General features: G+C 37.6%; 1 protein-coding gene across 15 annotated transcripts in view; it reads right to left on the bottom strand.

Annotated features, from left to right (window-relative positions):
* Positions 1-27,666, bottom strand: part of Fars2 (phenylalanyl-tRNA synthetase 2, mitochondrial) — a 509,560-nt gene that overhangs the window by 329,696 nt on the left and 152,198 nt on the right. For all 15 annotated transcript variants that reach the window (XM_048799745.1, XM_048799744.1, XM_048799738.1 and 12 more), the window contains 2 exons: positions 19,731-19,890; positions 4,872-5,003 (listed from right to left, as the gene is read on the bottom strand). In XM_048799745.1, coding sequence (XP_048655702.1) covers positions 4,872-5,003; positions 19,731-19,890 — 292 coding nt within the window. The remainder of the gene's footprint in view (positions 1-4,871; positions 5,004-19,730; positions 19,891-27,666) is intronic.

Genomic DNA, 27,666 nt, shown 5'->3' with positions numbered 1-27,666 from the left:
CCCCTTGGCCTACTTAAAATCTTCTAAACTTTACAGGGGCTCAGTAAGTGGTAAATTCCTTCCTGGCACAAGCACGGCCCATAGTCCTCACTGGGATGGCTTTAGAAATTTGTGCTCCACATACCACATGAAAGGGCAGAAGCAGCCTGAATCAGTCCAGTGAGAAGTAAGGGTGTAATATGTGGGGACCTGGCTCAGTGCTGTCCTCATAACACATCCCTGAGAAAAACACAAGAAAATGGTCACTATTCATCACAAATACTAACTCTAAGGAATCTGAAAGTAATGGGGAAGATTCTGCAACTTAAGGAAGAAGAAATAAAGTAAGATTCCACAAGCCCTTAGGAGGAGCCTCATTCCATGCACAAAAACATACACAGGCCACTGTCAACTTCAACATGTGAGAAAATGTTGACGCTGTTTAAGTGAGTAATCTAACTCAAGCTCTAAATAAATCACTCTATCACAGAAGGTGACCCAAGCGGCAGAGCCCTTCAGAGGTACCAAATTACAAAACAAGTGAAGTTTTATTTGCAGTCTGCCTCATTGTTTCAGTTTTTCAATCAATACTACTTCAAACAACTTATCTGAAATCAATTTTATCATTCCCAATAATGCAATCCACAATTTGGGTAGCATCATATCATGGTTAACTGTTATCAAAAGGACGTGGCCAGCAGGTATGGTGGCACACACCTGTCATCCCAGCAACTTAGGAGGCTAAGGCAGCAGGATGGCAAGTTCAAAGTCAATCTCAGCAATGGTGAGGTGCTAAGCAATTCAGTAAGACCCTCTCTCTAATACTATTTTTTTTAAAGGCGGGGGGAGGGGGGCCTGGTGATGTGGCTCAGTGGTTGAGTGCCTCTGAGTTCAATCCCCAGTACTAGCACCCACCCACCCCCAAATAAAAAAAATGACTTGGCTAAGCCTCACTAGCAATCTAGCCATTTGATCCAGATCATCTTTCTCAGGCTTTATAAAATGCAGGGAATAATAGCACCTACCATAGAACCCTTTCATTAAGGTGAAATGTAAGAAAGCATAAAAAGCATACTTTTTTGTAAATCCAGCAGCTCAGGAGGATGAGGCAGGAGGATCGTGAGTTCAACCTCAGCAAAAGTGAGGCAATAAGCAACTCAGTGAGACCCTGACTCTAAATAAAATACAAAATATCAGGCTGGGGATGTGGCTCAGTGTTCAAGTACCCCCAAGTTCAATCCCCGGTACCTTCCCCCTCCCACAAAAAAGCATGCTTTCTAAGATGCTAGCCTACAGGAAGGGCTCAAAGGATGTCTGCTGCTACCATTGCTCCAACATCATTGGTTTCTGACTTTTAGTACTTAACCTAATAGAGTTAAGAACCTTAAAGAAGGAGAATTTAGAACCATCAATTTGTCTCTTAGAAGTTCTCTTTGAAAAAGAGAAGGAAATGGGGAGGAGAAAGGGAAGTTGAAAGAAGGGAGAAGGGAGAAAAGGAGAAGAAAGAAAATGCAGGAGAAAAGACTAAAATAGAGGAATGATGTACAGGTAGCCTGTCTTTCTTCAGGCTCTAGGAACTTCGAAAACAGAAAACCAACTGTACTTGCAAATAATGTCTGTAGTTAGAAACTGCCAGGCAAATCGTTTAAAATCTTCAACTAGAGAAGTCAAAACACATTCAAGTCTAAAAACAGAGCAGAACTTTGTCACAATAACTTCAAGTTCAAATAGCAAAACCTATACAGTTTCTTTTATAAAAGTCACCTCTTCTATTTCTTTATTCTCCCTCCCTAGCAGGATATTTAAATTTTATGCATACATTTTCCCAATGACTTGAAGCACATCCTACCAACACTGTGAATCTCCGAAACATATTTGCATGTTGGGTGTCTTTTTTTTTTACTTTGCCATTCCCTTCAAGAATACCTAACATGGCTGATTTAATTGTAGAACAGCAGTTTCATTAATGATCAATAATAAATTGGAAACTTGTTTCAGATAACTATATTCAGCCAGTTATTTTGTGAATAAACCTCGTAAAAACTATGAAGGAAATATAAGAAGGCACAAATCCAAGTGACAACTGATATGTAAGTTGATCTCCCTTCCTAGCTTTATTTTTTTTTATTGGTTGTTCAAAACATTACAAAGCTCTTGACATATCATATTTCATACATTAGGTTCAAGTTGGTTATGAACTCCCAATTTTACCCCAAATACAGATTGCAGAATCACATCGGTTACACATCCACATTTTTACATAATGCCCTATTAGTAACTGTTGTATTCTGCTACCTTTCTTATCCTCTACTATCCCCCCTCCCCTCCCCTCCCATGTTCTCTCTCTACCCCTTCCTAGCTTTATTAGCTCTGGCCTTCTGACAATAGGCACTTCTAGAAGGAAGCCTAGGAGTCCTTCAAATTTTTTGTCTAAAAAACAAAAGACCACAGGGATATTTGAAGTTAGCTCCTACTCAAGGACAGACTAAATGTTACTCCCAGTATTCTGTGTCCTCTACTGAAATGCACACGCATCTGATTTTCCCTTTCTTTCAGTTTTTTATTACTTTCTTTTCCCTCTAAAACCAAAAACTCAAATTTAGAATCACAGATAGAGATGGGTATAGATCAAAGAGATAACTAGTTCCACTTAGTTAGAAATTGATCTACAACATGCAAGATAGCCTTTTTAAAGTATTTCCTGTTGGTAAATAGCTCTAACCATGAGAAAAATCTTTAAATATTAATTTCAACTGAATGTATGCTGTGTGCTGGATCCTTTGCTAATAAGAACATTATAAATATCATCTTAATTAATCTTAATAACAAAACTTTGAAGATGGGGTCACTGTGTCCACTTTAATTTTGGAAAAACCAAAGATCATAGGTAATAAGTAACTTGCCTGAAGAGACACAGTTATTAATTGAGAGAGCTGTAAGAAAACCCCAGGGTTTACCCAAGTGCTGGCCTCACAATTGTTACAGGCCTTAATTTTGATTTCTGTCACCACTCTCCTCTAGGATGGCCCTTCAAATATTCAAAAACTGCCTGTGAAGCATTTGGCCTCCACTGGGCGTTCCACCACCTTCCTCAGTAGAATGGAGAAGAATCTGTGAGCTTATTAAGTCTACATCCCTACATAGAGGAGACCTCAGAGTAAAACCAAGGGGAAATCTGAATGAATCCACTAGTTCCATTTGCTTTTAGCTACTGGCTTTGATGACCAATTTTACAGGTCACACAGCTAAGCAATATAATCCCATCAGCTTTGCTATCAGAAGCTCCTCTGATGGATGGTCACTATGGTAACAATTGTTTAAGCAGTTTTTACGTGGAGGCTGCTTTAATCTTTCTTAAATCAGTTGAAATTGCCAACCATTTACTGGAGCCTACAACAGTTGTCTGATGGGTGAGAATCTTTTGACTTCAGAGGGCCAAAAACCCCACGCACAGATCATGCTAACTCTGCCATTTTCTGAATGTGCTTCTAAGGAGCCACAAAGTTTTAACAATACACAAGCAGCTGACCAATGAATCTTTCCTTGCCTCCAGTCACCTTCTCTGACACCTCAAACCATCCTGCTTCTTTATCCCATAAATACCCCTGAACCCTATCCAAGGGAGGTAGATTTGAGATTTGGGGCTCCCACTTCCTCAGCATAGGCATCATGTGAATAAACTCTCTTTTGCCAAACTTGTCATTTCAGTGATTGGCATCCTGTGCAGTGGGCAAAATGGGGCTCACTTGGTAACATGTTCTAGTCAGCTTTTTTGCTGCTACAACTAAAAGATCCAGAACAATTTTAGGAGAGAAAACATTTATTTAGGGGCTCACAGTTACAGAGGTCTCAATCCATAGACAGCAGACTCCATTCCTCAGGGCTCAAGGTGAGGCTGAACATCATGGAGGAAAAATGTGACAGAGGGAAGCAGCTCACATGATGATCAGTTAAAAAAAAAAAAATAAAACAAACAGAGAGAGCTCCACTTGCCAGATACAAAATATATACTCCAAAGCCATGCCCCCAATTTCCCACCTCCTGCAGCCATGCTCTTCCTGCTTAGCCACCACTCAATTAATCCCATCAGGTGACTAATTCACTGATTGGGTTAAGGCTCTCATACCAATCATTTCTTCTCTAACCTTCTCACACATGAGCTTCTAAGGGACATCTCACATCTAAACCATAATATAACAAGGGTAAGAGGGAGAGCCAGACATCCAGTTTCCCAGCAAATTCTTTATGCACCCTATCTCTTCAGAATCCCCTCATCTTCTAACTCCATGACCACATTATCCCATCTTTACCCACATTTCTTAGTCACCCAGGAAGATTGCTCTTCTCCATTCTGCTGAAGGCCCCATGACCAACCTGGAGAAGAATTTGTGGGCCCTTTAAGTCCACACCCCTACAAGGAAGGGGACCTAAGAGTGAAACCAAGGGAAAATCTGACCAACCTGGAACCACAACTGCCCTCCAAGGCACACAGCAAATGCCCTTCTATAGGAGCAGGGAAAAGGAACCCAGGACAATCTCCATTTAGTGCTTACTGCTTACACATGGGCTTGGAAGGAAGTCAGTTTAGAAGACAAACTGCTCGAGTATGACATGCATTTAATTGCCTCTGAGGCAAACAGAAAGCAACATATCAACAAACACAAAATCAAGGTACAAACCAGCAGCCAGGTTCTGGTAAGAAAGATCTCCAAAGAAGCTTCTGCAAAATGAGATGTGAGAAAGTTGGTGTCAGATATGTCTAGTGGGTACCACGGAGAGAAGGATAGCAATGGAGGAATACTACGGAAATGACTGCAAATGACTAGGAGGTTACTTGAGGAGAGAAGGTTCCTTTAGAGAGCCTTTCAGTAACATGTGAGATTCTTTTCTACCTGAATTGACCAGTTGCTGTTCCATCACCCCACAGCCAAGAACTTCTAGCCATTCTCCGTGGAAGTTGATCTCCATCTCGAAGGAAGGATGAGTAAAAGGAAAGTAGCAGTCCACCCATCTTATCTCCAACCCTGCAGAGATGACAAAGAAAAAAGAAAGAGCATCATGAGGCAGTCTACCCTTTCTTGGGATCAAATCTGCCCTTCAGCAAACGACATCAATTACTACATTCTGAGTAAAATAAATAGCAAACAAACTAATTTGCAACATGTTAGGGTAAGGCAATAAATCTTATAACTTGTGAATAACTAGGCATGTCTTTCCAGATATGAAAAGCACTGTGTGTAGTTCTGGGACCCTCTAAAACCAAATCAATCACTTGTCAATTTCGGCAACCATTTGGCAAAGGAAAAAATTAAGTCCAGATCATGAGAAAGCACGCAATTCTCTCTAATTTCTAGAAATGAAAGTGACACCATTTCAGAGTTTTTTTAAAAAATTATATTTTTGCTATACTATCCTCCAAACATGCATACCCACTGATGTAAGAAAAATTATGAGATATCCTATACTTACTTACAAGGGCCAATGGATGGGGTATGGGTAGAGATAAGAGAAGTTAATCCGTTAACATTTGCAGGTGAAAGCAAAACAGACTGTTCCATTTGCCTGAATGTACACTAAAGTCTTGACTTAAATCCCATCCTGGCCAACCACCAGGGCCTGGTCCCCTGCACTCTGTTTTAGTATAAACTTTCTGGACTCTCAACCCCCACTCATGCAGAAGCAATGGTTACTTGCCTATGGACTGCCCTATCATCCCAAAGCTTTCTCAGTTCAACGTAAATGACAAATATCTTCCTTACTCAAATCTGCATGATTTAAAAAAACAAAACAAAAGAACACTCATTGCTCTGGTCCACAGGACCTATTTCCAGCTGCCATCTAGCCCTATTTTTGGTAGTTTTAGGAAATTATTCCAGGATCTGGTCCTTTTTTCTGGTTAGCACCTGCAATGGTGGCATTATTATTATTATTATTATTATTATTATTATTATTATTATTAGCAAAAAAATTTTTATTTAATAAAAGAAAGACTAGTTCACTTAAAACAGTGAAAGCCTGCAAAGATCAGATGTCATTTAAATGCCGAAAAACCATGTGAGAGGTCACCTGGCAGCTCCATGCCCACGTTCCAGAACACAGAAAGTGAGCATTTGCAAATCATTGTGCTCCTTGCCCTTAGTGGCAGGGCTCTCATTTTCAGGCAATTCTAAGGCCTTGATAAAGGATCCAATTTTCAAGGGTAACATACCCTCCCATAGGAATCTAAAATACCACATTCTCCGTCAAGACTATCCTATGGAAATTAGAATGTGAAATGAATAAAAATAATAAAAGCAATAAAAAATTGCTTCTATCTATTGAGCCTTTACCATCCCATTTCACAGATGGGGGGAAAATTAGAGAGGTCAAGTATCTCACTCAAAGTCACAAAACTAGCAGACGACTGGCTACATCTAGGTCTGTCCAATTCCAAAATCCAGATGCTGACAATTAAAAAGTAACTCTCTGTATCTATGAATCAAAATTCAAATGAGAGGAGAATTATGAGACACAGGTCTTTTCCTGTGCCCCAAATTCCAAAGAAGAAGGTTGATTTTTTTTTCTTTTCAGTTGCACTTATTTAGTTTTAGTTGCATTTATTTTCCTAGCTACCTGCTATCTATGGCAAGCATTTTAGTTTATAATAGTAAAATATTTTCTTTTTATTATATATGAGTATAATAAACATTAAATTGCACATGTGAAAAGTACAGAATTTGATAAATGTCGATAAACATATACATCCATAAAACTGTCACCATAATCAGGATAATGCCCATATCCATCACCCTCAAAAGTTTCCTGTGCCCCTCTGTAATCCTCAGCACCCAACTGCAGTCCCCACTTATTCTCCAGGCCTCCCAAACTCCCAAGAAACCACAGATCTCTTCTGTTGCTATAGTCAAGCTCGCATTCCCTAGAATTTTATTAAAAAGGGAATCACACAGAATGCAATGGTCTTTTGTCCATCTTCTTTCACTCTGTATATTTTAAGATTCACCCATGTTGCATAAAGCTATGATTCATTGCTTGTTATTGCTGAGTACACTTTGCAAATACTTTTTTCATCTGGGAAAAAAAGATGACCCAGTTGCTGGCCACTTAGGCAAAGTCCACAAGTTACCCAGGCAGTCCAGACTTTTCTGTGTGAAGCTCATACATGAAGAGCAGTTGTTTATTTGCAGCTATATTTGAGAAGATATTTGTACACCTGTGTGTCTGCCCTTCTTTGGGACCAACAATCCCCTATCAATATTTTCATAAAAGCACCAGAGACAATCCTGCTAGCAAACAGAAATGTGTGAAGCCTTAGGACATAAAACTGAGAGCAGAAGGACCAGGAGACGAAACAATTTTGAACATTCTTTTTTGTAACTCCTGGCAAGTATCAAATTATTTTATGAAAAGAGTTCAGAAAAACAAATTCTGTCATGTAGCTTTTTATACTGGTTTGACTTTTGCCAAAAATAGCAACAGCACTAAGGAATAACATCATAATTTCTTCATCATATCATTAAATATCTAAGGGCTCAGAATAGAGTAAGTGCATTCTGCACCAGTTAATTTCCCTGTATCAAATTTTTAAAATTCCTTCAAATAGGCTAAATAGAGTTTAGTTTATATAACTTTACATCTCACACTAATAACATCTTAGGTTCCCCCAAGTATGAAAGAAAAATTTTCAAGACATTAGTAGGCACTCAAAATAGTCATTTGTTGAAGCTGGGAGCAGTGATAGTAATGCACGCCTATAATCGCAGCAGCAGCTGGGGAGGCTGAGGCAGGAGGATCACAAGTTCAAAGCCAGTCTTAGCAACTTAGCAAGGCCCCAAGCAACTTAGCGAGACCTTGCCTCAAAAAATAAGAAGGGTTGGGGATATGGCTCAGTAGTTAAGCACCCCTGGATTCAATTCCTGGTACCTAAATCATCATCATCATCATCATCATTTCATGTACTGATTAAAGTCATTCCATGATCAATCATTTTAAGTGCTGAATACCTGCTGAATACTGTCTCATGGGAAGCGAGGTCTCCATAGAGACAGGATCCTATTTACACAACATCTGTGCTGGTGCTGATGGGACAGAACAGCTTAAGAATGAACTGGAAAGTGATGTGAGGCCTCTTCCCCTCTCCAGAAACTTTTCTTTTCTTAATGTCTTTTGCTGAGGGCATTTGCTTTATTGCTTCTATGATTAGGAAACAAACTGTAATTTTGGGCTGAAATTGTCTGCAATGTTGAAAAAATTCTAATGACAAAATGTCCATATGTTGCATCGACCATTACCCTTCTGGTTTAAGACCTTGGCCACCACAGCCCTCAGTTTCTTTGGGCTCAGTCATCCTACAGGTGTCCCTTCATAGCAATGAAAATAATTGCTCCACAGTGAAAACTACACACAGCAAAGCATGATAAGGCAGGGAAGCAAGCCAAGTATTTCAGGACCAAGGAAGATGATAAATATTAATGATAATATGGAACAGAACCCATTGATAATAAAATAAAAATAAAAAAAGGAAAACACAGATTGTCCAAAGTTGTGTCTTATGAGACTGGTTTTTAATTAATTTCACCCCCTCAGATCCTTTGTTAAATTTCCTTTTTAAAGTCCATATAACCCTACAAAGAATGCCAAATCCATACACTATTCGTTTCCTTTGATCTACTACGTTAAGAACTTCTTCAGTTTTATTTCCTTTATATAAACAGGCAAAAGCCTAAACTGCCAAACACTATTTTTGAGCAGTCTAATGGCTCTACTTCAAACAAACAGTAATCATTTGAAAGCAAATTATATCAGTTAATGTGTAATTTTGGCAAAATTACTATATTCTTTTATGTATGCTATTTAAATTTCCATGATATTGACACATTAATGGTGGTCATTTTTTAAATCACTACAGTATAATCATTCATTGAATAGCCCCCAAATAACTTTTCCTTTTGTTTTTTGTGGCAGGACCTCAAAATTAATGTCTTACTATATCTGCTTAAAATGGCATCTTAACATGCTTTTGGCATTAAACTATACCATACTAAGTAAATATCTCAAAATTGTGACTTATTTCCCATGTCAAGTATCAGGAGTCGGTAAAATGTCCATAAAAAATTATGTATTTTGTGTTTCATATTAATAAAGGGGAAATTTTAGTAAGCATGTCCACATCATATGAATTCATTATTCATTAGGCTAATCTCTTTTTGGGGTTAGAGAGGAAAATTAAACACATGTATTATATATCTAGTGAAAAATAAGGCTGAAGTTTTTTCTTTTTACTTCTTTTTGGGGGGAGGAGGATAAACACACTTTAACAAATGAGCAAATCACATTTACAAATGAGCTTAAGGCTTTCTATTTCAATTTTCAGCCTAGGGTCAGGGAGAAGAAAATCCAAATATAAATTCAAGTCTCAGATTTCCACCATTTTTCCTGTGAAATTATGAGGACCCCAGCTACCTTCCCCCTACGCTGTATATAATGACAGCTACTTCACACAGTGATTTCAGAAAGGACCCTGCAGGAACGCAGGTTTACCTAAGAGGCAGAGACCTTGGAGAGACCTGGTTTCACTTCTAAATGGAGATGCTGAGTTTGTTCAAGGATGAGTAGGCCCCAATGTCTAAAAGCAACCCCTAAAGCAGGACCTCTAAGGTGGCAAGTAGACATTTCTTCACGACAGTGATATGCACCCAAACAGAAGATGTGTAGCAAGAACTCTGATTCCTTCTCAACTCTGGCAGCCCCACCATGAGGACAAAGGGCACAGGGAAGGCTGCACAGCATCTTGCCCACCCACACAGTGTACCAGCTTCCCAACTTCTGCATCCTTGGCAAGACCATCAGGGGACAAAATTCGGGGGGAGGGGGCGGTGATCATTTCTTGTCAATCTTTTACCTCCTGTGCAATGCCTCCTGAACGGTCTGCCTGAAGTACTATAAATATTAAATAGACATCATCTCCTACCACCTCCAACCCACCTTCATAAGAGATCTCATACTTAGTAAACACTTCCCTGATTTAAAGCTAATTAAAAGGATTCTTGACCTGTTTCTTCAAACTCCTTATAGAGATGAGACTGTCATCAAAACTACATTCCACAGGAAGTACAATCTAAATCTTGAAAGGTGGATGGTCCAAACTAGAGCACACACCAGTGATTTTCTACATCCTACCAATACTACCCTCCATTGATGCAAATAATTTTTAAAATTGACTACACAAATATGCAATTAATCACTGCTGTTTGGCATTAATTTTTCAATAGGTTTCTTTTTCCCTTAGTTGGTACCAGAGGGAGAGCAGAATGCAGCAACACCAGGGTTGCTCCTCCCACTTTCTGAACAGGATACAGTTTGTATCCAACAAAGGAAAGAAAGGTGGAGAGAAAAATGAAAGAAGGTATGCTCTGGCTGGAAAAAAATCTTGAAAAACTGACACACATGAATCTAACAGGACCATTACCCAGCTGACACTGTCAAAGGCACCTCACAATTCCATCTCATTGGCTTCTGTTTAGGACCATGAGCCCTTAAAACTGAAAATGTGCTTATTTTCTGATTTCATTTATTTTCTAATTTATCAATGTTGCTCTACTCTTAAAAAGATTTGTTTTACAAAAAATATATATATATCAATAGGTAAAAAGTTCACAGGAACCAAAGTCAAAATACTCTAAAAAAAAAAAAAAAAAAAATCTTACTATAGCAGGTCATCAGTGAGCAGTCTCACTTGTAACCCTGTCCTTGTCTCTCCCCACTCTCCTGAATCCTTGTAGTAAACTTATAAGGTTTACACTTTATCATTGTACATAAGCATAAACCAATATCTATTTCTATTTTTCCTCTTATATGAAAAACAGAATACTATGCACATAATTCCACATCATGCTTTTTCACTTAATGATATGTCTGGAGGCCTCTCTATGCAAACACAGAGCATTTCCTTTTTCTTCTTCTGACTCCTGAAAAGTGTTCCACTGTGTGGCTCGCCCACATTTACAGATGTCCCTGATGGATAGATACTTGGAGCATATCCAGTTCTTTGTTATTGAAAGCAATGCTGCAACAAAATACCCTGTTGGGCCAAAGAGAAAATGCTTTTATAATTGTAATAAGTACTGCCAAATTGTCCACTCTAGGTGTTATATCACATCCTGCACTAACATTAGCTCAATACTTTCCACCGAGGCCAAGGTAATAATTAGTGAAAGAGTCATATTAGAGCCCAGGTCCCAGATGAAATTCAGGGCTCTGCTGATAAAAGACCACCAGCTTGATCCCCTTAGGCAGCTGCCACTTAGCTAATGTAACAGCTGAGTGCCCTAGACAAGATTCTCAGGTTCCTGCTGCCTGCCTTCTCCCTTGTTAACTCTCTGCATCTCTTGTCTCTCCCTTCACAAAGGAAAACAGTATCTTCTGGACCAAGCAACCATGTGACTGGCAGTTATGAGGAAGAGGAGGCACATTTGAGGCCTGAAGCATCCATGTGGGAATATGAACACTGATTCCACTTCCAAAGCCCACCTCACAAGCAGCATGAAGTCATTCATGGCTTACACTTCATCTCCATCTAGGGCCTTACAAACACAGCAATGCCAACACTGTGACTCTTTAGTGTGCCATATATATCCTACATGTCCACACAGCCATGTACCCTGGAGTCCAGTGCCACACTCTGCTAAATGGAGTAAAATCATTCCAACTACAAAGTTAACAGTAAACACCACCTTCTCCTTGTCACAGAGGGTAATAAAATCCTCTGGTGTGGGACCTCCCAAACACACACTAGAAGATGTTAGTAGTCTTTCAGCCACAATGACTCACTGTGCTAAGACATATACAAAGTAATAAGGGAAAAATAAAAGGTAGCAATTTCTCCCACCACTGGCAATGGTGTAACTGATCCCACAGCTATAAGTTTCCTACTTGGTAGAAAGACCAGTGTATGTTAAAGTGTCTCAAGCTATTTATTGCCCTTGGACCCCTCTATATTGGAATCCTCTTGTTTAGGGCTTGGATTTTAAGACGTTGGTATCATTTCTGCACCTTATAATGAGGTTAGAAATGGAGTACAATTCAATTTAATAGGGCCCCTCATTCTAAAATCTAGGTATGGGGTAAAGGCACTAGGACAAGTGACAGACCCTGTTCTTTAACAAGCAGCAGTCTAATAGCATCACATTTTTGGAGTGAGCCAGAGCATAGGCCTTTTGGTTCCCAATCCTTCTCCCTAATACAGGCCCTAAGGAAATGATATTCTGAGCAGACTACATAAGAGACACCTTATAGACTCACACCACAGAATTCAGGGAGCTGGTCTTAGAGACTTGGATAGGTGGGACATCATGGATCCAAAAAACTGTCACAGAACTAGGATCAAATCCCAACTCTACCACTTTTACTCAAGTGATCTTGGGCAAGTTAATGTCTCAGGGGCTCAATTTTGTTTAAGAATAATACTTACCTCACAGAACTTTAGTAAAAATTTATCTTGCAGAATTATGCAAACAATGTAGCAAAGTACCTGGCATGCAATAAATACTCAATGGGTGATTTTTAAATTGAATGACATAGAAATTAGAATAATCTTAAAAAGAAAAAACCTCATCCTTTTATAAAATGTGAAAAAAAAAAACCCAAACATTTCTAAATTGTGTTCCTAAGGTAACTGACATTTGGGGTTCATTTACGATGTACTAGGTACTGTGTGAAGTATGTTGATGCCTTCTCTCACTGAACACTTACACGGATGTAAGGCTGGCAGACTCACTGCACCATAATTATTATTTCCACTTTACAGATGAAGGAAATGTGGCTCAGACCGCTTACATATCTAATCTAAATTTCAAGTCAAGTCAGTATTTGCTAAGATCAGAGCAAGGTGTGTCCAAAAGCAGAGTCCCAGGCTGCCCTCCACTGGCAGAGATGGTGAACGTGACATTATCTTGGCTCCCATGCAAAGTGCACTCAGAAGACCAAGATGGCATGGCCAGACTCCTAGTTTAACACACACACACACAGGGGAAAAAAGAAAAAAAAAAAAAAAAAACAAGGTACAGTGAAGTTCACAGATAAGAGGAACACTTCCATGAGCCAGAAACAGAACATGAATGCAGTGCAGTGAGAAAATAAAACAGGTTTGCTGGACTCTGGGCCCAAAACCAAAGCAGAAGACAGGAGCCATCAGCTGCAGGGCAACACACTGCTGGATGAGGGCCTACGGAGGCTGGAAGCCCAAGACCTGAGGCTGGGATGAGAAAAACTCCAAGCTGGTGCAAGACAAAATGACAAAATGTGTCCTCCAAATGCAACCTGGGGCTGTACCCCTAAAAAGCTGAAGACTTAGGGAGTCTGGCCGTTCGCACTGGATCAGCTATATCCCCTGGCATATGTACCAGTGCTGGTGGGGACACTCAATAAAGCCTCACGAAGCTTTCTATAAAATAGCACAATATTGGCATAAAACCAGCACATATTGTCTTGGATACATTAAATCCGCTCCCGATTACTTACAATATACTATCTCAACAGCTGTTAGATTGTATTGATTAGGGAACAGTAACAAGAAGAGAACTCTGTAAGTATTCAGAACGGACTCCTTGTTTTAAATATTTTTGATTCAAGGCTGGTTGAATTTGCAGAAGTAGAGCCCATGAATTTAAAGGGCCAGAAGATATGAAATGATGCCACTCAAGACATAGGACTCCAGGTCACCAAGGACACTTAACACTAAGGGAAGAAAACTAATATCGCTTCAGGAAGAAAGGAAAAAACAGAAGAACCCAGCTATCTCCCAAAGCTGAAGGGGAAGAGCTAGGAGTCTGGACAAATCAGGGTGACTGGAGTGTAACAGATAGAATAAGGAAAGAAGGACAATACACAGAAAGAGCTCAGGATATCTGCAGAAGAGCCCCTGCAGTATTCAAAGGAATACTAACCTATGCCTGAGTGTTCTAGAAACCAACTGTGGCCAGGAAACAAGCCATAAGAAAGGAGGGAAGAGTATCATGCTCACACAGGATCAGGAATAGTGCTGGTTCCCAAAAGCCAAGTGGAAAACATCACAATTCTTAAGTTATCAACTACAGTACTAAGAAACGTATTGCTCCTTTAGTACTAGCTCCTCACTAAACACTACATTGGTCCTACCTGAGAAGGCTTAAAAAGAAGACATAAAAGGATCAAAGTCCTTGTAAATATTTCCAGAACAAATTTCCTAAATGTTATCAGGAAAACAAAACAATTCAAATGCATCACAAGGTAAAATTTACAATGTTAGATCCTATAGATCCAGACATGCAAAATAGAAGAGAAATATTAAGTAAAGGAAAATCAATAGCAATTTATCAAGAGATAACAGACAATATTTAGGAAAAAAGATATTAAAATACATATTATAATGATACTATGTTCAAAAAGCTAAAAGAATGTTATGTATAGACAGGGACAATACAAAAGACTAATTGAAGCACATGCATGAGATAAATACAGAGCATTGGGTTAACAGCAATGAGACATTGCAGAAAAAGACTGTAACAGGAACTATCAAAATGATCAGAGGTTAAAATCTGAACCTAAAATGAGAATAAAAAGGAAGAGCATCGTAGAAATAAAAAGGAAAAGTTTCAAGTGGCCAAATACACATGTAATTGGAGTCCCCAAAGAAGGGGAGTTTTAGAACATATCTGATTCTCTGTCCAACTGATTCCTAAGAGGAAGCCCTGTTTCCACAGAGCACCTCTACTGGCACAAAGCAAGACACTTCACATCCCCATTTCATAAAGTTCCAAGGATCAGGCTGAAGAGTGAAGCTGGGTACCACAAGCCAAAACAACAGAGGAAAGAAAGCAGGGGTCAGAAGGCAGTTCCTAGAGAGAGGCCTGATTCTCACCAGGCAACTGGGTACTTCTTGAATGAAATGACTGCTTTGTTACATATTGTCTAGGAGCACTAGAGAGAAAGATAACACTCTCCAAATCAGGCAGCACCAGCCAGCCAAGAGAGCTCATGTAAAAACTATTAAAAGTGATAATCTTAGAAGTATTTTAACTTCAGGAGCAAAGTAGAGCTAACATTTATAATCTTAAACGTTAATCCCAACTGCTTTCATTCAGTTACACTAACAAAAATTCAGGAATAGAAAAAATACAAAATGATATGAAATGCATAAGATCCTCATTACCATGGCCACAGGACCTCCCTCCTGAGCAGGACATCATTCACAAGGCAGGGGCCTAGAATGTTTTGGTTGAGTGCCACCAGATGTGGGTCCCTATAAAAGTTGGGTTGGCAAGCAGGTTTGGGTGAAATCAACACCTGTGAAAGGAAGGTGGTGGCATCAGGTTGGGCAGAGGGATAAGTCAACCACAGCAATCAGGCCCAACAAAGCCTGATCCTTGCCAGAGGTCTGAGATAGGCAGCCCATCGGAATTGGACCTTGAAAGGCCTTTATGCTCCTGCCACCTTCAATTTTTGGATGTGGGCAGTCCTGGAATGGGCACATCCTAGGGCAAGGAGACTCACGGCAGCTGAGGCTGTCCCCCTAAGAAGAAGATGGCTAGAAGCTTCCTGAATTCCCATCAGCAGAGATTCCTTAGCAGGGTGATGGGAAGTGCATCTCAATGACCGCCACGGGCCTTTTTGATTCTACACAGGTAAAGACACAATGGCCCCATGGCAACATATCTAATCAGCAGCACAGTAGCACAATCCATCTCTCCTTTAGACCTGCTGATCTAAACTGGAGTGTGAGGTCAATGCATTATAAAGGGAAACTCCAATGTTTAGTAAAGAGACTGTACAAAAGAAGGGCTGTAAACCCAAAGGACAGAAAGAGAAATTAAATAAAATGTTAAGAATCCTAAATCCCCGGTGCAGTTGCTCTAAAAGAAATGATTGCCAAACATGGTACAAAATGAAAACAATTGAGAAATATGAAAAACGACAATGAATTACACAAGCATAAAGGCAGTCTAAAGGGTTCTTTTATTTCCTTCTAATTCTGAAATGATAACCTCTCTTATAATTGCCTTAGGAAGCTGGTACAATTGAAATGTTAGCAGAAAATAATAAAACACATTTGCAGAAAGGAAAAAAAAAAAAAAAAACCCTGAAACTAAAGCAACTGTAATAACAACAAATTGCCACAAGGAAATAGTGTGTTCTAATTTTTAATTTTGCTTTTTCAAGAACAAAGGAATCCAATAATATAATAAAAGGTGAAAAACCTACACCATAAAAACAAATATAAAGAGTTGCTGAGTATTTCCAAGGCTTGCAAAGCAGTCCCCATTGATTAACTAACTATAGAAAGAGTGAAGTTTTTAAGCAATCCTTGGTATCCAAAATGTAATTGGATATGATGCAGCAAACACAGGCTTTACCACAAGCTGGGTACCACAAGCCAAAACAACAGAGGAAAGAAAGCAGGGGTCAGAGGGCAGTTCCTAGAGAGAGGCCCGATTCTCACCAGGTTGTTTTAACATTCTGGTTTTCATAGGCTCAGAAATATTATTCAGTGATTGCTTTCTGTCCTTTCATAAATGCAAAAATCAACGATGGGCTCAGAAATAAAACTGCCCACAACACTTAGCAGCAGGTGATCCTCATGTGGAATTCTCTGTGTCAGTTCCCCTCAGGTGAAAAATGGGGATCACAGATGCAGTCCAAAGAAAAACATCTTTGTAAAAGTGCTCAGCACAGGATTTAAAAGTGCTAACTATCATCGCTATTGTTATTATTATCATCATTATTATTTCTTTTTTTAATATTTATTTTTCTTCTATTGTTGATCAAATAACATTCAGATTCATGGGGCCAAAAATATTCTTCAGAAGATTGCAAAACACATACACAGACACATGTACACAAACACAGACCAAAGAAGTAACAACAAAAGTCCACAATTAAGTGGTGCCTCTGAAATCCCTAAAATAGGAACAATCACATTTCTTTAGGGTCAAGAGAAACAGCCAAGAATCTTGAGGAGATTATTACTATTCAGTATGAACACTAAGAAAACACACAGCACTATTTGTTTTCTGTGACACAGACCCTCTCACTCTTGTAGTTCATGAACTGGGTCTGGGTTCAGGTCACCTTCTCACCCTGCTCAGCATGTCCCTGAAGCAGCAGCACAGCAGACGTGACAAGCCTGGCAAACCCAGGGACAAGCTCTTCCAACCAAGGCTCTCAGCATGAGGCAAAGCTGTGTGGGCAGAGTCTCTCAGCATTTTCAGGGCATTCAGTTATTGTGTGATTGGAGGTAAAACTGATCATGGCTGCAAGAAAACAAAAGACTACAAGGCTTTTTTCACTGACAGGCTTTAGGACACATGAACACCACATGTTGTCCAAGGTGGATTTTTCCGCGATTCTGCTAATACAAACAAAAACTGAATCTGAAGATTTTATAATAGCAACACCTATCTGTAATGAAATCTGATGCTGAAAAGTGTGGGTCAACAACATTTTTAAGGGCTGGGGATGTGGCTCAAGCGGTAGCGCGCTCGCCTGGCATGCGTGCGGCCCGGGTTCGATCCTCAGCACCACATACCAACAAAGATGTTGTGTCTGCCGAAAACTAATAAATAAATATTAAAAAAAAAAAAAAATTAAAAAAAAAAAAAAACAACATTTTTAAAACAATAAGGTAAATATATGCCTGAAAAAGAGAAGCTACCACTTCATTGTTGTTTCAAAATGTAAGACTCCTAATTCTTTGTCTGCCTACCATGTCACATTTGGAGAAATGAATCACATTTGGAGAAATGTATATCCTCAATCTGCACAGGGTCTAGCACAGTGTTTCTTTTTAAAATATTTGCTAGTACTCAGTAAGGATGTTAAAGCCACCTCCACATCATGACAGCTGGGCCACAGGGCTGTTTCCATTTCCATGAGCAGCAACGGAGATAAAGCAACCACAACTATCCCTCTTTGATTTCATTTCTCCTTCCTCACAGTTCCTGCTTTTATTGCCTTAATTTTCCTTTACTTTTGTCATTTTTACATATTTTCAAATTGATTTAAAATCTTTAACTTATAAAGCACCTTTCACATGTTTATCTCATTTTATTCTCACATGAAATAAGTATTGCCTCAACTTTGAAGTTAGAGAACTGAGGGCTAAAGCAGTAAATGACCTGTTCAATATTTCAGAATAAGTGGATGGTAGAGAACTTCATTTTCACCTGATTCCACACTACCATCTGTCAGTGAGCATAAGACTTGCTGTCAATCATCTTCCTCTCTGTCTCCTCTTCTTTTTTTCTTTCCTTAATGCTATTCTGTTTTATGTGTGTTTTCAAGGACTAGCAGTTGTGTCTCACCTACTTTGTTATATTGTCTTCTTTTCTTCCTCCACCTCTTCTTGTTTAGTGACCAACCCCTTCACTAGCTAATTCTTACTTATCCTCAAAGTGTCAGTGGGGCTGTCCTCCACCAGGAACCCTTCTGAGTGCATATGCTGCCCTGGAGGACGCCTCTCTCCCCTGTGTCCACAGAACACTTAATGTTTCTTAGCAGAGGATTTAAGATCTGTGGCTTCTTGAAGACAAGGATCATATCTAGCTTATTATATACCATGATGCCTGCAACTCCTTGAAAATCCAGTTTGTTAATCTCACAAATACTAAATTGTGAGATTAACAAACTGTGATTGCAGAAATGTGTAGGAATGCATAAAAAAAGGAGGATTCTAAAAATCTCTTTCCATAGTTTGACAAGGGAAAAATTCAGATGAGCCTGACTCTGTATAGCTACTTGAGACAGAATTGTATCTCCTAAAAGTACTACAATTCCTCCTATCCCAACCTTCCTCCAAAACGGTGTGAACACTATAATCCATCTCTCTGTATTTCAGTGTTAGATGATATTACTGTTAAAAATATAACAATTCCTTTCTTTTGTCATGAAAGTAAAGAGAAGTTGGCTATAATAGAATTTTCACATCAAAACTCTCTACCTGAAACCCTTTTTACTGTTGCATTATACTACTTTAATATGAAATATTTCACAACTAGAGGCAGGGGTAGAAAATAGCAACCATCCACACACCCATATTCAGTTTATCAAATCATAACATTTTGTCATATTTAACTTCATATTTTTTTAAAAAATAAAACATTATTAACACACTTGAAGTCTGGTTTCTACCCCCTAATACGATTCCCCATCTCCTAGAAAAGATATTATCCTAAAATTGATTTGCTATTTTTAAGATTGTGTGTATATAAAGAATTTATATGATTGTTTAGTGGTTTCTTAAATATTACATGAATTATGCATTTGACAATAGGCATAATGATGACTAAAGTGAGAGTCCAGATGTTAACAGTATTGGTCCACCAACAGGAAATTCACCATTAATATTTTTGTTGTTGATAGTAGTAATCACATACTACCATATAAAATTTTCCACTGGGCTCAGTCACATTTAAAGTCTGATCTAATAATAATATACTAATAACACTAATTAGCTAGTATACTCTCTCTCCACTGATTACACTGATCCTAAGCCATCATCTTTCTTATTGAAGGTTATAAACATTTTTCTTCTCTACTTAATTCTACTTTCATATCCTCTTGAGTTTAAATGGGATAAACCAAGAAATTCATGGGTTGTATCCCAGTAGAACTGAAACCATTATGCCACCACTTAAACAAAATATCTAGATTCAACCTTTATGACTTGGAAGATGGTAATTACTGGACATCTAAGCCTAACACAAAGACATCTGAGTACCTACCATCTCCAAACAGGTGTGCCACAAGCCTGGTGAGAGTTTGCTTAAGGTCAAACTCTACAAGCTTCAAGGCCTCCATGGTATGTGTCTCTTGCTTATAAGCAGAGCGAGAACTTTGTTCAAAGAGCTTCAGGCAGTCTCCATCCTTTATATCAGCAAATAACTGTAAACCAAAAGGAAAAGAATAAATACATAAAGCCAGTTGAAATAATATAGAAATCTAGCTAAAACACAAAATTTAATCTGTTATAATATGCAATAAAAACTATATCTCATACTTAATAAAAATACCCAAATTAACATCCACTTAGAAGCAACTTTGAGTAAAGCTCTATGCTACATGGTGCAGAGAGTCTAGGGAATTAAGAGACTGTTCTCATCTTTGCTGATATCTCTCTGTTTTACATTTATGTAAAGTTATAGTCATTTCCAAGTTAGAGACAGTATCCTCAATTCTAGTGAAAACACAAATGAATCAGGCTTTCAGACTCAAAAATGATATGTCCAACTATCCCACAATGTCCCTGTACTGTGACCTGGGACTAGGTAAGAAAGTATTGTCTGGGAATCAAATCCTGTGAAGTCCACGAAGGCAGGAAGCATGCTGGAATTTGCTACTCTTTTATTTCCAAAGCCCAGGACAGGAATTGCCCCACATTTCTGCCACTTACGATCCATGTGAACACATGCAAGAAATCTGGTAGATATGCCTCTGGTAATGATCTATAAAATGAGATAACACTCAACACACTTTATGATAAATAAAATAATACATGAAAATACAGAGTACTTGGCATAGTGCAATGGCAAAATAAATTTTCCGCATTATCATCATTATCATCATCACTAACAATCATAGCTACTAGTAGTCAAAAGTTGCTTTACCAATAAAAGTAGGTAAAGACCTACTTTTTTGCCCATCTGTGGTAAAAAAGTAGGTCTCTACCTGAGCTAGGAGTTTGAGTAACAAAGAGAATTGTGTATATGAATCTATCATCCTTCCCACCAGAAGTCCCATGAAATAAAAAAATAACAAACGTTTTTATTTAAAGAGTTAATCAACTGACATTTCTAATAATGTTGAGTTCAATTATTAGAATCAATTCTCCTGATAAATGCTACTAAAAAATTGGCAAGAGCATTGAAAAAGTAATAAAATAGAAATTACTAAACAAAAACTCTATAAGAAAGTATAAAACCAGGAAAAAAGGCCTAGCACAAAGCCACTGGGAATATCTTGCCTACCCAACATATCAACTGAAAAACTGAACATTGGTTGTGACAACTTAAAATAGCAAGTGAGACAAAAGTGAAACCCAGCGTCTGACCAAGTCAGAGTGTCTGAAACAAACAGCCCTAAAGGAATCATCCTCATCATAAGGAAGAACACAATCTTGTCCTTGTGTATACCTGCAGTTAGGTGTCATTCCCTGGGCAATAGGGAGAGCCTCAGGCTGTGAAAATGGATTAAGCCAAACCAAGACTGGCAGTTCCTTTAAATGCCCAGAAAAATTATTTACAAAATAGGGTTGGGGAATTGGTTCAGTGTTTAAGTGCCCCTGGGTTCAATCCCCGCTACCAAAAAAAAAAAAAATTCAGAAAAAGATCCTGTCACAGGCATCAAATACAATGACAAGTGCCAAAGTCTTGTCACAACAAAAGAACAAATGAAACAATTAAATACCATTCCCTCAGCATAATGTGAAAAACGGAATTCCTGAGCATCAAAATAACTGTATAAAAAGGTACCCAGGGAGGGAACAATGCCATTCTTAATCCACTAGGAGCCTATGAGGAAATCAAGTGCAAGCCGAGGAAAACCTAAGGAAAGAAAGAAGAGAGTGAGGTGGTAAGGCTGATCTAACATCACCAGTCATTACAGTCACTCGAGTCCAATCTCAAAAATTAATAACAAATATATGAGTGAAAAAAGAATTGCAAGGAGAAATGATCAGACTCAGGAATAAAACAGAAGAAATTAAATCTTCTCAAAACTCAAGTTCAAATTGTAAAGTACAAAAGAGACAATGGAGTCAACGGATATTTAATAAGGAACATTGAAGAAAAGCAGAAAAGCAATGAAGGGAAGAGACAATTCAAAATTTTAAAATGAACAACAGGCAGAGAATAAGTGGCAGAAATGGAAGAGAAGCAAAGAAGGGACAGTGTTTATATAATTGGAGTCCCCAGAAGAGAAAAGTCACATGATGGAATGCCACTGATGGGAAAATAAAGACAGTGAGAACTTGAGAAAATAAATTATGGAGGACTGAATGGTTAACCCATTAAACTGAAAAGATAACAATGGAAAAGCCCTCATGGCCTCTAGGAAAACAAAACTAAAATAAAATAAATGAGTAAGAATCGCAGGGGCAAGGGAAATTCTTCAAAAGTAACATACAAAACAAGGCAACAAGGGCTGGGGCTGGGGCTCAGCATAAGCGCTCCTCTAGCACATGCAAGGCGCTGGACTGGATCCTCAGCACCACAAAATAAATAAATAAATAAAGAAAGAAAGAAAGAAAGAAAGAAAGAAAGAAAGAAAGAAAGAAAGAAAGAAAGAAAGAAAGAAAGAAAGGAAGGAAGAAAGAAAGAAAGGTATTGCATCCAACTACAACTAAAAATAAATTAAAACAAAAACAACAAGGCAACAGTAGAGCCACATTATCAAACAACTCAATTGAAAACTATATGGACCAAGAATTTTATATCCATCAATGTTGTCCTTAAAGGATCAAGGGTATAGAAAAAGCCTAAAGACACAGGGATGCTACATTATCAGGGAGATCTTTATGAAACTTTACCAATGCAAGAACTTCATGTAAGCAAAAAATAAATGGGCATTTTTCAGCAAAAGAAAAAAAGAGAGAGAGAGAGGGGCTGGGACTGTAGCTCAGTAGTAGAGCACTTGCCTTGCATGTGTGAGGTACTGGGTTCAATCCTCAGCACCACATAAAAATAAATAAGTACAACTAAAAAAAATTTTTAAAAAAAGAGAGAAAGAAAGAAAAGCTAATGTGGAGAATATTAATAAAATAAAATTGCAGATTTGACTATAACAAAGCTGGAGATTAAGTTGGATAATTAATATACAATTGTTACATGTGACATGATCCAACAAAGTAGAAATAATGTAACTAAAAATCAGAATGTAGAATACAATCATTGATTATCATGTAGTCAATAGTTAGACAATATCTTAAAAACAAACCAGACTATAAAAAGTTAAGAAAGCAGTACAGTAAGGTGTTTAAAAGAAGTAAGTATAAAAGCAATCATTTAAAAAAATATATAACCTTTCTGAATAGCAACAAAAAGTTTAATTCAAGAGCAAAATAACCTATATCTTATTAAAAAACCAACCAATATAAAATAATGCACAGCCACAAAATATTATGACAAGTTGAGATCAAGCAGCCATTGTATCAATAAATGCAAATAAATTTAATTCGGAATAACACTTAAAGGGGAAAACGATGTTAAATTTGGACACAAAGCATGACTCAGCTACCTACTAGATTCAAGAAAAATACCTAAAACAATGTTAAATACAAAGGAATAAACAGATAAAAATGGGAAAATAAAAATATTTTAAAAAATGGCAAACCTGATGTAAAACTAGAATATAAAACCTGATATAAAAGTAGAAAAAAAATTAAAGAAGCAACATACAACACAAAGAGATACAATCTCTAACATAAAGGACTTTTAAAAACTGAAGAAAAGGCAGAACCTCAATTTTAAATAGAGAAAAATACATGAACTATTTATCCTCAAACAATAAGTGAAAATGACCCTTAAATATACAAAAAAAAAAAATCAGACAGTGAAATGCAAATTAACCACTGACATATTATTCCTAACCTATGATGCTGGCACAAATTAAAAAGCTAGACAACATATTCTTTGGGGGAGACTTCAGAAAACATGCACTTTTTATACATGGTCGTGGTAATGGAGACTGGAAAAACTCTTGTTAAGGTGAATTTGGCAACATCCTACAAAACTACACTTACTGTTCATCTCCTGACCCACTACTCCAGTTTCTAGCTATTTATCCCAAAGGTATACTTCCCAAAGTAATGCACTTTTCCAAGGTTTTCATAGCATTTTTTTGAAACCGCAAAATATTAGAAATAAAAATCTCACACTATTAGAGACATGGTGAATAAACTATGAACTACCTATATAATAGAGCACCAGTGGTAGGTGTAATAAACAAGAGCTCTCCGAACGAATATTGAATGATTTCCAAGATAAACTGGGAAGTGAAAAAGGCAAAGTGCGAAATAGATATTATTATATGCCATGTTTTGTGTAGGGAATAAAATAATAAAATACATGTAAGTTTTTTCATTCATGCAAAACAAAAACAAAAAACTAAAGCATAAAACCAAAATTGAAAAACTGAATTACCTGCAAGAAAATGGGTAGAAACAGGAGGAAAAAAAATGGGTGAATGGGAATGGAGTAAAAAGATCAGGGTAGGGTAGTGACATTCTCTGTGTAAACTTTTTTATACTTCTGACTTACAGAATCGTGTTACTCTAGTAACTCAAAACACCAAAAAATAAAATCCATCCAGAGGTGGCTAGAACCCAAAATGAAATACAAAGGATAACAGGGTGTAGAACATTATTTTAAATAAATGACAAAGCCACACTGAAGAAAACAAAGAATTTAATTTGAAAACAGAATTTTAATGAGTTTTTCTACAGTTAAGATCACAATAGCAAATAACTGCATAAAAATTAGTAATTATTTTTCCCACAGAGATACATACTAATAATTCTGAAACTACCTTATATGGTTACTATATAGCTGATCAAACCAGCAAATAAATTTTGGGTAAGAACCAAGTTTCTATTTTTTTTGTTGTTGTTGTTTTATTTGTGGAACTGTGGGTTAAACCCAGGGGTGTTTTATCACCTATCTACATCCCAAGTCCTTTTTCATTTTGAAATAGGGTCCCAATATGTAACCACCATGTTGCCTTGTGAAATAACATACTAATAAGGACACAGCATTCATTTCCATTCATTGGCTGGCATCAAAATTTGCCTCAGCCTCTTAAGTTGCTAGTTTGCAAGTGTGTGCCACCGGACCCAGCAAAGGACCAGGTTTCTCACTGTCATTGTCAAAGGCAATGGGGACCCCTAGACCAAACCATTTATTTGGTGCTAGCTTGGAACTGGACACACTCATATGAATTCATATTTTTAACGCATGTGTATAAATAAATACGTCAATACATAAATGGAAACAGATATACACTGATTCCCTTCCTCTGTTCATTTGGTAGCGGGGATGGTCCTTAAAGTAATGACATTCCCTATAACAATAAGTCTGGGTTTCTAAATACCATGCTTTCATAAAAGGAGAATTCCTTTGAGAAATAACTGATTAAAGGAATGCAAAAAGGAAAGTGAAAGATAAATCTGGATATTCAGCTGAGCCAAAAAGACATCAAAAGGCACAAGAGTCAAGCTTCTCCCTGCCAAATATGGATCCAAAATATATGTTTACCAATGAATTATAACCCATATAAATAAATATCCATGATGCCATATAGATAGAGATAACTGAATAAATATGTGGGAGAGAAGATAAAGGTCATTCTTATTATAATATTCTAATTACTTTAGACAAAATGATGGATACAGAGAATAACCATTGGGAAAACACCACAGTAATAAACGAATGGATTATAAAGTTAGTAGAGCAAAATATGTTAAGAAACAGAATATTCACATAGCCTCAACACAGCTTCCCACAAGAAACTTAATACTTAAAAAGGGAAAAATAATAACTTTATGGCAGAGAAACATAATAAATACTGTGTTTGACTATCAAGGAACTCAACATAACCAAAAATGACACATATCAACACCATGTTGCCTTGTGAAATAACATACTAATAAGGACACAGCATTCATTTCCATCATACTTTGGCCAAAAATGTGTAACCTGAATCTGACCATGAGAAAACATCAGAAAATGTGAAATTTAGGAGCATCCTACAAAATATCTGACCAGTAATCTCTAAAAGTGTTGAAGGTTGTGATGGGCAAAAGAAGACTCAGAAACTGTCCTGGTTTAATAAAGGAAGTAGAGTCATGACAATTAAATCTATTTGTGATAATGGACTGAATTCTGATCCAGGAAAAAAAAATTAAATTTCAGTCAAAACATTTTTTTTCGACATGCCCTTTTTAGTTACATCTCAAATGTGCATTTTTTAAAAATAAAAGCTCATTTTCATAGCAGTTTTAGGTTCCGAGCAAAATTGAGAAGGGACACAGATATCAACACCTACTGCCCGGGCCCAACACAGCTTTCCCTATCAACTGCACTCCTCACCAGAGTGGTACATTTATACAATTAATATCCCTACATTGACACATTAAAATCAAAGTCCATAGTTTACATTAGGGTTCACTCTTGGAGTAGTACATTCTGCAGCTTTTGACAGATATATAGTGACATGTATCCACATCATAATGTCATACAGAGTAGTTTCACTGCCCTACAAATCATCTGTGCTCTGCCTAGTCAAACCTCTCTCCTTCATAACCTCTGCCAACCACTAATCTTTTCCCTGTCTCCACAGTTTTGCATTCTCCAGAATGCCATACAGTTAAAATCATGAGTACATTTCCAGCTGGCCTCTTCCACTTGGTAATCCACATTTAAGTTTCCTCCATGCCTTTTCATGGCTTCATGGCTCATGTGCAGTCTTTTTTGAATAAAATATTTTTTACTGTTTATACGTTTTTGAGATTTCATCCTTTACTTCTTTAAACATTTCACCCGGTTATTTTATTCTCTATGGCCAGGAATTTCAATAGCTGAAGCAACCGAGTGTCATTTCTGCTGAAATTCACACACAGTATTCTGCTTCCTCGTGTCTGGTGATCTTAGATTGGTTGATACATCTCGCTGGGAAACCTCAGGATCCAGGCTGAGGGTGCATTCCTTCAAAGACTGTGTGTAGCCAGAGCCCAGATAGCCCTAGGACCTATTTGGTTCTCTTCCACAGTGTAAGATGAGTCACAGGTTTGGCTTCCCCAACTTGTCATTGCCACAAAGCCTGGTGTCCAGGTTGCCCTGCTGATGAGGGCACATGCCTGCAGACACTCCCCACAATTCATGTGTGCTTCCCGTTCCAGGCACTCAATTCAGTTCACTTATGCCTTTTCTTGAGGAGTTCTCCCATTTTCTCTAAGCCTAAAAAGAGTTAGCAAAATTATTATATTTAGTTGTCCCCCTCTCCCCAGGCAGCATACCTAGTCTGCTAAAGTAATATTAGTTTTTGGAACTTAACTTTACAAACTCCTTTCAGAATCACATTATAAATCCATCAGGAGATGAAAATCCTTTATACTTTTATACCTTATGGGATTTTAGGGTGTGTGTGTGTTTATGTACATGTATGTGTGGTTTTGGAGACTGAACTCAAAACTCTGCACATGCTATACCTGGGTACTAATTAAAAAATGTTATTCACTGCTTGATCACTCAAAATTCTAAAAATGACACTAAAAATATTTTGAACAATTTTATCATTGGTGGAATTAATGTGTCTTGAGGAAATTAACTGAAACATAATAATAGTTTTAATTAAAAAGTCTACTTTTTAAAAAGGATTCTCAATATCTTTCTTTTAAACATAATGAACATGTAATATTTAAGTTCGTGGGAAAGAGCCTATATAAATCCAGGTTTCATGAGCATTCTTCTTCTTAAATGGTAATGAAATTAGTAACTATGTAACGATTAAATTAGCAAATGATACCCATTTTTCTTTATAAGAACAGTTATATGTAAAAATAACACTATTTCATTATTAGAAAGGTATTGGGTCATAGCATTAATATTAAAATGTTAAGATTAAAAACAGAACAATAACACTGGAAGACTTTATCATCTCTAGAAATAC

The sequence above is a fragment of the Marmota marmota genome, unplaced genomic scaffold (genome assembly GCF_001458135.2).
Source record: "Marmota marmota marmota unplaced genomic scaffold, marMar, whole genome shotgun sequence".
Lineage (NCBI taxonomy): Eukaryota > Metazoa > Chordata > Mammalia > Rodentia > Sciuridae > Marmota > Marmota marmota.
This window is presented reverse-complemented; position numbering and strand designations above follow the sequence as displayed.